This window comes from Megalobrama amblycephala, linkage group LG6 (assembly GCF_018812025.1).
Source record: "Megalobrama amblycephala isolate DHTTF-2021 linkage group LG6, ASM1881202v1, whole genome shotgun sequence".
Classification (NCBI taxonomy): Eukaryota; Metazoa; Chordata; class Actinopteri; order Cypriniformes; family Xenocyprididae; genus Megalobrama; species Megalobrama amblycephala.
The window spans coordinates 28905032-28917031 of NC_063049.1; the positions used below are offsets into that span (position 1 = coordinate 28905032).

General features: G+C 38.5%; 1 protein-coding gene across 1 annotated transcript; it reads right to left on the reverse strand.

Moving 5' to 3' along the window:
- Positions 1 to 1656: 1656 nt before the first annotated feature.
- On the reverse strand, positions 1657 to 11153 carry cenpj (centromere protein J). The gene is made up of 15 exons (XM_048193713.1): positions 10769 to 11153; positions 8495 to 8884; positions 8069 to 8183; positions 7715 to 7862; positions 7542 to 7623; positions 5699 to 7016; positions 5247 to 5370; positions 4927 to 5092; positions 4576 to 4830; positions 4291 to 4366; positions 3992 to 4185; positions 3653 to 3793; positions 2383 to 2467; positions 2159 to 2279; positions 1657 to 2064 (listed from the first exon to the last, which is right to left on the reverse strand). The coding sequence occupies exons 2-15, from the start codon at positions 8858 to 8860 to the stop codon at positions 1872 to 1874; spliced, it is 3384 nt and encodes a 1127-aa protein (XP_048049670.1). The 5' UTR covers positions 8861 to 8884; positions 10769 to 11153; the 3' UTR covers positions 1657 to 1871.
- Positions 11154 to 12000: the final 847 nt, after the last annotated feature.

Consider the following 12000-nt stretch of genomic DNA (forward strand, 5'->3'; position numbering starts at 1 on the left):
ACAACCAAAACAATGTTCTTCCACAAAATGCATGATTTTTTTTTTCTTTTTAATCACTAGTGGGCCAAAAGGTGTACCTTAAATTTATGAACCAAATATGCCCATATTCTTTGAGGAATTGCATAGAATGATACTAGTCTGGTAAATAGTACCAGTACAGTACAGTTCGACTAATTTCTTTATCCTCTTGGTCATGGGAATTATTTAAAATCAGCTAGAGAGTTTTATCATAGAATTATCTAATATTTTACAGCAGTGGCCAAAAGTATTAACAGTGACACATAGTTTCGCAAAGTTCGCTGCTTCTTTTACTGTGTTGTTGATTCCCATTGTTTCTGGATTCATGTGCAGAGTGATCAGATGCATAGCTTTGCTTTATAGGCCAAAAAAAATGAACTGACCAAAACCCAAATTTTGTTTTTTTTGGCCCTGACAGTGACCAGCTAACATCATTTCACTAATCATTATCAGCATATGGGAAAGTGTGAACAAGAACTAGTCAGGAGAAATCACTTTCATTCTAATTGGATAAGAGTGGACTAATTGCTATAAAAGGAAGCAAGAAGTGCTTCCAATCATTGTGTTTTTGTATAAGCAGTGGTTACCTCAAAAGAAAGTCAAAAGGTGTGTAGCCATCACTTTGCAACAAAAGGGCCTCATTGCAAAGAAACTGCTGCAAAGAATATTGCACCTGAAAGAACCATTTATTGGATCATCGAGAACTTCCAAAGAAATAGGTTTGACTGCAGTAAAGGATTCAGGTCTCAGGAGTGTCCAGCATGTGCCAGGACAGTCTCCTAAGAAGTCAACTACAGAATCATGTCACCACCAGTGCAGAACTTGGTTACTATTGGCAGCAGGTGGGTGTGAGTGCATCTGCACACACAGTGAGGCAAAGACTTTTAGACAAAGGCCTGGTGTCAAGAGGGGCAGCAAAGAACCATTTCTCTCCAAGAAAAACATCAAGGACAGACTGAAATTCTGCAGGAAGTACAAGGATTGGACAGCAGAAGACTGGTGCAAATACATTTTTTCCTTCCAACTCTGGGACATCTGGAAAATTGTTTGTCCGGAGAAGGAAGTGGGCTCTCTCTCACAATACTGCTTAAAATCCCTTTCAAGAATAATGAATGGTATCAAAACGTCCTGCAAGAGAAACTTATCCCAATGATCCAGGTGCAATTTGGTGATTATCTGTGCATTTCCAGCAGCATGATGGAGCACTATGTCACAAGGTAAGTGTGATGATGAAGTGGCTTGGAGACTATTACACTGACATTTTGGATCCGTGACCAGGAAACACCTTGAATCTTAATCTCAGAGAACCTGTGGTCAATCCACAAAAAGCAACTGGACAAGCAGCAGTCCACAAATTGTGATCAACTCCAAGCAGTAATAAGGTAAGAATGGCTTGCCATCAGTCAGGATTTGTCTCAGAAGCTGATATCCAGCATGTCACAATGAAATCCAGAGGTTGATGAAAAAGGGTCAACACTGCATATTGAATGTTTTTGCCAATAAAAGCTTTTAAAACTTGTGAAATGATCAGTTTCGGAAATAACAGATCGTGGTTACACTGAAGCAGCAAACTTTGCGAAACAAAAATTGTCCATGGCTGTAGTGACCTGTTCTATTGATACCCACACTGACTAGGCAGTTTATTACAAATCACTGAATGGCATCAAGCCTATTTTATTTCTCTAAAAAGTATCATTTAGAACTGCACTATTCACACACAAACTGTTTGAACAACAAACAAAGATTTGTTTTTTACAGAAATAAATACTTGACACATTTACAAAATACACATTCACTTAAATTCATTCAAGGCCATTGGTTTTCCTTCAATAAAACAGAATATTTTGGATCATTCAGGCCTTAGTGTCCATAATGACATGACCTTGTGCATCTTTTAACCGCACACGTCCTGTTGGGTATTGTGTCTCTTGCCGTCCATCTGAGTAAACTGTTTTAACCGTACCATCTGGATATTCCCGTCTTTTAAAATCTGTAGTGTGGATCTCCCGCTGACCTGTGTTAAACTGGATTACCTTACTACCATCCCTGAAAGAAAAAGAATAAAAATGCTCTGACTTTAATATGTTAGAGGTGTCTCTTTATTATAACACTGAGGTGGAGGGCCATGAGTTGTACTCACGGATTCAGCTGTATTATTGTTCCATCTGTCAGTACACTTTCCTCTCTTCCATCAGGATAAAGAGTCTTGACCGTCTGATCAGGGAAAGTTATTTCCTTACGACCATCTGGGAAGTGTTTCTCTAAAATAGGCATGGGGGAAGATTAAGACTTGTAGTCTTAACGTGTAGTCTGGACATAATACTGGACTTGTAAATAATCATTTTGAAATAAATTCAGGCCCACCTGTTTGATTGTTAGGAAACTGAAGCACTTCCATCCCATCAGGGTAGGTGATGTGTGTGGTCTGAGCTTCTGCGTAGTAATAAATCTAAAAGAGAATGACATCACTAATTAAAACTGTTTTCGGATTTTAAATTCACTTAGTTTTAATTGTGAATTGTCAAAACCCCATTATACCAAAAAACCTTCACACCACTTTTAAACATTTAAAAACAGCATGTAAAATGGAAGAAGATGTTTTCACACAGATTATTAAAGGTGCCCTAGAATTAAAAATTGAATTTACCTTGTCATAGTTGAATAACAAGAGTTCAGTACATGGAAATGACATACAGTGAGTTTCAAACTCCGTTGTTTCCTCCTCCTTGTGTAAATCTCATTTGTTTAAAAGACCTCCGAAGAACAGGCGAATCTCAACATAACACCGACTGTTACGTAACAGTCAGGATCATTAATATGTACGCACCCAATGCATATGCCAGCCCATGTTCAAGGCATTACACAAGGGCAGGACGTCTGGATGTGCAAAGCTGAATCATCAGACTAGGCAAGCAAGCAAGGACAATAGTGAAAAATGGCAGATGGAGCGATAATAACTGACATGATCCATGATAACATGATATTTTTAGTGATATTTGTAAATTGTCTTTCTAAATGTTTCGTTAGCATTGTGTTGCTAATGTACTATTAAATGTGGTTAAAGTTACCATCGTTTCTTACTGTATTCACGGAGACAAGAGCAAGTCGCTATTTTCATTTTTTAAACACTTGCAGACTGTATAATTCATAAACACATCTTCATTCTTTATAAATCTCTCCAAAAGTGCGTAATGTTAGCTTTAGCCACGGAGCACCATCAAACTCATTCAGAATCAAATGTAAACATCCAAATAAATACCATACTTACGCGATTAGACATGGTGCATGACGAACACTTTGTAAAGATCCATTTTGAGGGTTATATTAGCTGTATGAACTTTGTTTATGCCGTTTAAGGCAGTCGCGAGCTCGGGGGTGGGGAGCATGAGAATTTAAAGGGGCCGCGCACTGAATCGCGCATATTTAATGATGCCCCACAATAGGCAGTTAAAAAAATGAATAAAAAAAATCTATGGGGTATTTTGAGCTGAAACTTCACAGACACATTCAGGGGACACCTTAGACTTATATTACATATTTTAAAAAGACGTTCTACGGCACCTTTAATATATTACACAGGGGTAAGCTTCATAATAAGAGATGGAAACAATGCTCTTCAGAGTTCATGCCTCACCACTCTTTGATCAGGCATTGTATGTTTTATATCCCCGTTGAAAAACATGACTTTGACAGTCTGTCCATCAGCAGAGAGCTCTTTCTTCGTGCCATTTGGAAAAACAACAAGTCGGCCTCCATCAGGAAGAACCTTCTCAATCTGAAACACACATGAATATTTGAGTTAGACCATGAATTCCATTTGAAATTGAGCATTTTGACAACTTTATTAATGTGACCATCATTTCCACACTTCCCTAATGGAAGGGTGTGGCTCATTTTTGTTTGATATAGCATTTCCCTCAATGTCAGCACTATTTGAGCTTTGAATCGGAGCTAACTAAACAAGACAGATTACCTTGCTGTCTGACTGCATGATCTCTTCCTGTTCCTCCTCTGACTGTCCAATGACAGCTGTGCTAGGGAGAGAGTTAATCAGTGGAGCATGATGGTTCCTCTGAGTCATAACCAGTCCATCTGAACACTGAGTTCCCACTGGACTGTGCTCACTTTTGAAGCTGATACCCTCTTTCATTTGTTCAGGGAAAAAAGCTGTGGCAAAATGTGATTAATTAGTTGGGAGTCATGCTACATGGTAATCATACTAAAAAAGCACTATAAATATGCACAAGAGATGTAATAATAAATAATACCTACCCGAGTCTGTGAGAGGAATATGTGTCTCTGGACTTCCCTTTCTGCTGCTGTTGCTTTTTGAACTCAGGGAGGGACTCTAGACACAAAGACAAACATACTAGTAAGAGTGTGAAAACTTATTGAACACATTTATAGTTATACTTAAGCTATTTATATAAATAAGCAATCCTTTGGAAATTATTATTCAGTTAATTCAGTGTTATGTATGTAAGACAAAAGTGTTGAATCTACCGGTCTATAAAGGGAAGGGTGCAAAAACATTTCAGACCTGCCACTCACACTTACCATGGAACCTGTACATTTGGATCCAGTACTAGTTCTACTGCTAGAAGCAGAAAACCTTCCTTTTTCCTTCTCTTTCTCAGCACTCCTCCACGCACTGAGACGCAGTTTCTCCAGTGTCCGTACTTGGTCTCTAAGGGATGCATTCTCTGCACTCAGAGAGTCTACCTGCTGCCGGAGACGGCTCTGTGTGTTGCTCCAACGAGCCTCTCGTTTGCGCAGATCCTCCTGCAGTACGTTTAATTGCTGCTTTAGAGCCTGATACAGACATAAACCAATTAACAATTAATTATAATAACAAATAGTATAGTCTCCAAATGATAATTTTCCAATAAGACAACAATAAAACCGGACCTGGATCTCATCTCGTTCTTGTTTGTCAGGTCTTGCTCTCACAGTTGCTGCATGCTTTTCAAAAAGCTTCTTTTCACGCTGCAGTTTCTTATTTTCCTCTCTTTTAAACTCCTCCCACTTTGCAATTTCCTCCATTCTCTTCTTTTCAAATTCAGCCCTGTCTTTCCTGCATTGAAAAATCACAAGTACTATACAACTGAAAAACAAGTACTGTACATTCATATTCCCAAGGCATTTGCAGTTTAGCTGTGAACAACAGTGAAATATATATTAAAATATACAGAGATATGTAAAATATACAAGAAATGTAAGGGCCATACTTAAGATTATCTCTTGTTTCCTGGTTCTCCTGCTTTAGTTTGGCCAGTGCCGCATTCTCAGATTTGAACCTTTCAATCTCTGTTTCCAGCTCCACCAAACGCTCACGAAGAAGTTTTGATTGAGCTAAAAAAATTGTTTCAGGATTTAGTAGGATCATGCAAGTACTGTAAGAAATGTTTTCTATAAGAAATGATTCTTGAACACCAAATCAGCATGTTAGAATACTTTCTAGAGGATCATGTGACACTGAAGAGATCCCTAGCAAAAATATTTTGTTTTATTTCTAGTTTTACACTGCATTGATTATGATTATTACTTCATTAGGACGCAGGTTAGAAGATCTGGAATGTAATTAATAAGTTGTTTGTGATGATAATGATTTAAAATGTAAAAACATTTCAATAAGCACATTCTGTAGCTGAATGAAGAACATCAAAACTGCTATCGTTACCTGCTCCTTCTTCACTGGGCATATTCTGTGGTTCCTGCATAGTTACTGGAGGAGAAGGTTTAGCCTTTAGCATTGGAAATAGCTTTGATACCAACTGGCATGTAGGTGAGGCTTCTTTCTGATTTCCAACTGCATGTGGACTACCACCTACTGGTTTTACCCCCTTAGAGAAGGCAACCTTCCTTTTCAGTGCCCTCTCTGGTAAGGATTCCTCTGCAGGACAGCAGGACTCATCCTCAAGTTCATTCCAGGTATCATCATCATCAAACTCTAACTGGACTCTTGATTCTACAAGAGTGGAGTCTCCATTGTTACTCGAATTCCTTTCATCCCCCTCTGGACTGCTGGCTCCGTCCCTGTCTTGATAGGTGCGTTTATCGTAAGGCAGAGTGGTGGGCACTTGAAAGCAGTGGCTTATGGGTGGTTTGTACATGTTGGGAAGGGGTTGCAACTCTGAGTTACTGCACAATGAGTTGTCATCCGACTTTTCATCAGTTTCCTCTTCAGAGAATCTTTTCATTAGTTCGTTCGGCCTTGTGCCAATGAGGTCTCTCTGTTTCACAGTGTTTGTAGGAGGCACTGGTACACTATGACCCAACGTGGAACCAGGAGCTACTGTGGGCCCTTGTGCAAATTGATAGGTTGATTTGATGGGTGTGGAGGAGAGACGTCTATGGTCTTTCTGAAGGAGGGTGCTGATGAAGGACGAGTTGCTGGAAAAGGATATTTCATCTGCTGCTCTTTCTAGCAACTCAAATTCTCCGAGTTCGACACATTCACGCTGGTGATCTTTTTCCCAGCACTCCCTCCGCTCCGTAAACCACACCTCAAATGAGTTTTCTGCAACACAACCGTTATCCTCCACGCGATTACATGCTCGTTCCTTATTGCCGTTTGTTGCAGGGACACTGTTGATTTTCTGCTTGGATAAGGGATCAGGTTTTCGCTGGAACTGAGCCAAGATGGAGCCCACATTCTGACCCTGGTGTGCAACAAGAACATGAGGCTGAACTGTCATCTTGGTGACTGGTGCTGTGGTTTTATTCTGAGGAAAGTTCTCTTTGTTGAGCATAGCAGTCTTGCGTTGGATCACATGGTGTGTAGTTTTTGAGCCTTCAGTTTTGTTTATTATGGACTTCCTCTTGGACTTCATGTCTGGGCCTTGGGAAAGTTTTGGATTTGGGCATGAGTACGGCTTGGGGTTTGGTGGACTGTTTTCGTGTGATGGCACAGCGGCTTTTCCCTTGGTAAACCTGGCCAGACCTTCTCCTCGTTTAAGAAAGGGTCTCTTTACCTTCATGCTTTCAGCTGGAGCATTCTACATAAGTGAATATGAAAGAAGATGAGACATGAACATAGATGAGGCCTATTCACATTACATTAAAAAAATGCTAAATATACTCTTTGTACTGCAGAGATGATACTTATATCTTATCAAAATCTGTTTGGTCACATCTACTGAAAAACTGCTAATAAAGATATAACGAAAAACTCATAAGTTTATAGCTCAAAAACACCACTTGACAAGTTTTGATTGAATTTTTTACTGATTCTAAACATCACTGTCATCTCCACATGAACATGAACATTCATTTGTATGTCTGCTAAGGGTTGTACAATAAATAACATGTTCTATAACTGACCTTGTCAAAAAACAAACATGATGTCCACACACTGATATGACTGCTCCAAAAAAAAACAACTTTATTGTAGCTCATACAACATTTTAACCATCCGGTTTGTTTTTTTGCCTACATTTGCACTTTTATTGTCCTACACCTGAGCCCTAATTGGGTTTGTGGGATGTGGACACCTTTTTTTGTATTTTTGACCTTTAACTGACCTTGCCCATCAGTCTCTGGTTTTCCATCTTGAGCTGCTCTTCCAGTATTTCCTCAAATGTTCTCAAACCTGATTTGATAGGTCTAAAACATACACATGACACTTTAACCAGACTGACACAATACATTTGTCCATTGTCAAAGCAATGTATTCCATCTTAGTTTTGAAGTTTACCTGTCCTGTGTCTCTGAGTTACATTCTTTTCTATACAGAGTTTGATCTTCTATCGTTGACTGAATTGATTCTTCATAATCAGTATCATTGTCATCATGTCCAGTGTTCAACTCCAGCACACTTTGTTCCTGGTTCAATATACTGGTCTCTAGAGCAGCATATGGAGAAAGTTGGTCAAAGCTTAACCCGTCTTGATGGTTATCGACCATATGAATTAAGTTTAGACCACACAGTGTTATGTATACTGTATTTAAAGTGAGATACAATGCCTTAACAGCTTAACTTTTGTTGTTCAACCAAGGTTAAATGCTCTTAGCGTACAGGTGAATGACACATGCACTATAAATCATGTACCTGCAGTATTCTGTGGTTTTCCCAGAAGTCTTTGTGGTTCATGTTGTAATCTAAGCAGCTGTTCCTGCTGATGGGCTTTTAGCTGCTCCTGCATGCGATGTTGCATTTGCTTCAGCTGGATAAAAAACAAGCCATTAAATAATTTAGAAAAATAAAACCCTGAAACATTTGAAACATTGCTGCTTTAAATGCTTTGACTAAGCTACACATTCTAAATAAGAAATCTAAATTATTATATTTATAAATTATTTCACATATTTGTGAAAAAAGTAAAATACCATCATGCAATTCTAACAGATCATCCCTATATCTTGACATATGAGATGAAATCAACTCTAATTAAAATACCCAAGAAGAAAATAAGCAGATAAATTTATTAAAGCAAGATCTCTGCAAAATTCACATTAACTGGGGACCTTAACCCACCTGATCAAGCTTAGCTATTAATGGAAGATCCCGTGTGTTTCTTAAAACATCTTGGATACTTTGCATCTCACTATTCAAAGATGCATCAAACAACTCAGTTTCCCTGAGTGGCTTGCCACTTCCACCTGGACTACACACATCCACGCTGGTACAGCTGCTGCTTCGGGAGACAGGCAGCGGGGCAAACTGACAGCTAAAGGAGTCATCTGGATCCCGAACCACCAGACTGCCGCTGCTCCGGACTGACTCGGAACCGGCTTCTCCCGGGGACCCGTTTAATATCACCCCAGCGCGGGAGCTGTCTGGCATCCACTGGGAGAGAAAATGAAACTGCCCTTGCTGGAGTCCAGCTGGAGATGACATCATGATGATGTTGGCCTGACTCAAACCCTAAAAAGGTGGGTTCACAAATTCATGTTTAAACTGGTCATGTTAACTCAACTGTCTGCAGTTATTCAGACAGACAGAGATAAGAGAGTAGAGTACTTTATGTAGTGGGGTAAGCTGTGCCAACTTTTGCTTAAAATGCCCTATTATGGATTTTTGAAAATTACCTTTCATGTAGTGTGTAACATAGCTGAGTGAATGAAAACATCCTGCAAAGTTTTAAATCTGAAAGTGCACCGTATATAAAGTTATTGTCTCTCAAAAGTAAGACTCGACTCTGAGTCAATTAAACGAGTTGTTTGTAAAACGAATCCCAAGGCAGTCCATTGTAACGTCACAACGAAACATTAGCATATTCCTCGCCCACTTATTGCGCGCGCAGATGCCAAGGAAAATTAATTTTTTCAACAATACCACAGCAGTACAACCTTTTGTTGTGCTCCCGTCATTTTACTGATGACTGCTTCTCAAACCTTGGAGTTTAACGCAGGATTCACAAAACGCTTGTTCTTAAAATATGGATCAATGCCCAGTTTATTTGGACCAGCTTCCTCCTCTGAATCTCAACCTGTAAGTATGATTAATAATTGATGTTTGTATTTTCTAGCAATCGTTCAAAATTTGTAGTTTTGTATGTTATGTTGTGTAACGTACACCCTAGTCTGTATGTCTCCTGCTAACCGGCTAACTCACATTTCTGTAGTTCTGCTATTCAGATGTGGGTCCAATATTGTCTAAAAATGTGTCGATTAATGCAGCTTGTCTGTCTTATTACTTAGAGTAATGATCAAGGATGGAGCACAACTTTTGTTTACAAAGTGTAATGCATGACACTTGCAATCTGTATTGTAATAGGATGTTAAGATGCTAGTCCGCACTAACTAGTTGAAGTGTTCTCTCTGTAAACAGTAAACACCCGTTGTAATGTCAAACAATGATATAGCCATTTTTTACTTTGTTCATAGTTATGACGAAAAAGTCTGTACACATCTGGCCTAAATATTTATCTTATGTTAGAGGTTTTCAGCTTAGCTAGGCATTCATAATAGGGGCACTTTAAGTTGTGGTCTAGAGAAAGACAAATAAGAAACACAATTTACTAATGCATAGTCCAATTTCATAGTGTTATTTTGCTGCACACTTTCACATTTTCATAAACCAGTCTGGAAAAGTTTAATATTTAGGAAAATTTACTTTGTTCTTATCACTTTTCTCATGTGCATCTCTCTGTATATGTGACCGCAATAGAAAGGGCCTATGACAAAATGTGCACACACCTAACCCCATAAAATTTTAATGTTGCCATTATTGCATTAAGAGAATAATCTTATTACATTTCTTCTACAGCAGATATGATACTATTGTATAAGGTATACTATAAAAAAAAAAAAAGTTATTAATGCGCATGTATACATATACAAAGTTGCCCTCCATGATTCTGAGTGTAGCATTTTGTGAATAACTGTACCTACTGTCTTATGTCTAAAGCATCGACTTGATTCAAGGTTTTTTAACTACTGGGCATGACCAATTGTTAGAGATAGGCTATTAGTACATTTAAATTAAAATCCCTAGCATCTCACTTTTATCCAATTCTGTCATAAAATAAGCTCTCTATGTCACACACAGATAATCAACAGTCTGTCTGTCAGTGCCAGCAGCTGCAACTGACATAAATGGAAACCACTGAAACAAACTGCCAGTGACGACCAAAATCTTGTCTAGGTAGGCAGCACATTAAGTTTTAATACTGAATCTGTTCGGCAATAATAAAACAGTATTTTGAAGACACAGCAAGATTGTAAACATGTTCTAACATAATTCCAGTTTTAGATGCAATTATCATTTTTAAAAATGGCTAAAGAAGTGTGAATGAATGTGTCATACCTTGGTTTGAGTTGCCGAGGCGGGTATTTAAAGATTTCAGCAGTTGACGTCTGAACTTTGCTGAGTTTCGAACGATGCCGCCATAACAAAGCAGAGCCCGCGAGACAGACCAATGACAACGAAAACACCGGTGCATGATGGGAGCTGCAGTCAGTATTTCCTATGCTCCTCCCCCCGTCCTGTTTGTCAAGGACTACATTTCCGCCACAGAATTAAAAAACTATAATAAAATAAGGTAATTGCGACTTTTTATCCCACAATTCTGACTTTTGTTCTCGCATTTGTGTTTATATCTCACAATTCTGATTTTCCCCCCTCGAAATGGCAAGTTTAATTCGCAATTATGAGTTTATAACTTTATTTTTCTATCATTTTGGGGGGGTCTCAGAATCACGAGATATTATTAATATTATTAAATCCAAATTGTGTGATATATATACTCGACATTGCGTGAAAAAGTTAGAATTGTGAGATTATTATTTTTTTACTTTATATTCCGTGGCGGAAACAATTACTACTACCTTATTCATGAGCTTTAGAAAATAACCAAGCGACGTCAAGATTGACTAATTATTTTTCTCTTAGACAAACGCGAAAACAAAACGTATAAAACTGCGTCGTGTAACCTCAGTGATCCATGACTTAAATTAACCTTCAAATAGTAGATATTTAACGGGCTTTGCTTGGCGAATGATAAATACATCCATGAAGGATGCATTCAAATGTTAACAACAAAGTAACGAGCATAAAACCTCTGAAGACATTAAAGGATTAGTCCACTTTCAAATAAGATTTTCCGGATAATTTACACCCATGTCATCCAAGATGTCCATGTCTTTCTTTCTTCAGTCGAAAAGAAATTAAGGTATTTTGATGAAAACATGAAAACATTCCAGGATTTTTCTCCTTATAGTGGACTTCAATGGCCTCCAAACGGTTGAAGGTCAAAATTACAGTTTCAGTGCAGCTTCAAAGGGCTTTAAACGATACCAGACGAGGAATAAGGGTCTTATCTAGCGAAACGATCTGTCATTTTCGAAAAAAAAACAAAAAACAACTGTATTTGCTTTATAAACACAAATGATCGGCTTGTACGTGCTTCCACTTTCCGTATTCTTCAAAAAGCTTACGCTATGTCCTACGCCTTCCCTATTCTACTTACGGAAAAAAAACGAAACTGGCGCCGCGTTCGTTCCGAAAGTAGAATAGGGAAGGTGTAGAACATACGGCGT

Coding starts and splice junctions, on each gene's coding strand:
- cenpj (XM_048193713.1), bottom strand. CDS start 8,860: ATGATGTCATCTCCAGCTGGACTCCAGCAAGGGCAGTTTCATTTTCTC. Junction 7,017..7,541: donor ACCAGAGACTGATGGGCAAG/GTCAGTTAAAGG, acceptor TCACTTATGTAG/AATGCTCCAGCTGAAAGCAT. Junction 4,831..4,926: donor AAGAACGAGATGAGATCCAG/GTCCGGTTTTAT, acceptor TGTCTGTATCAG/GCTCTAAAGCAGCAATTAAA.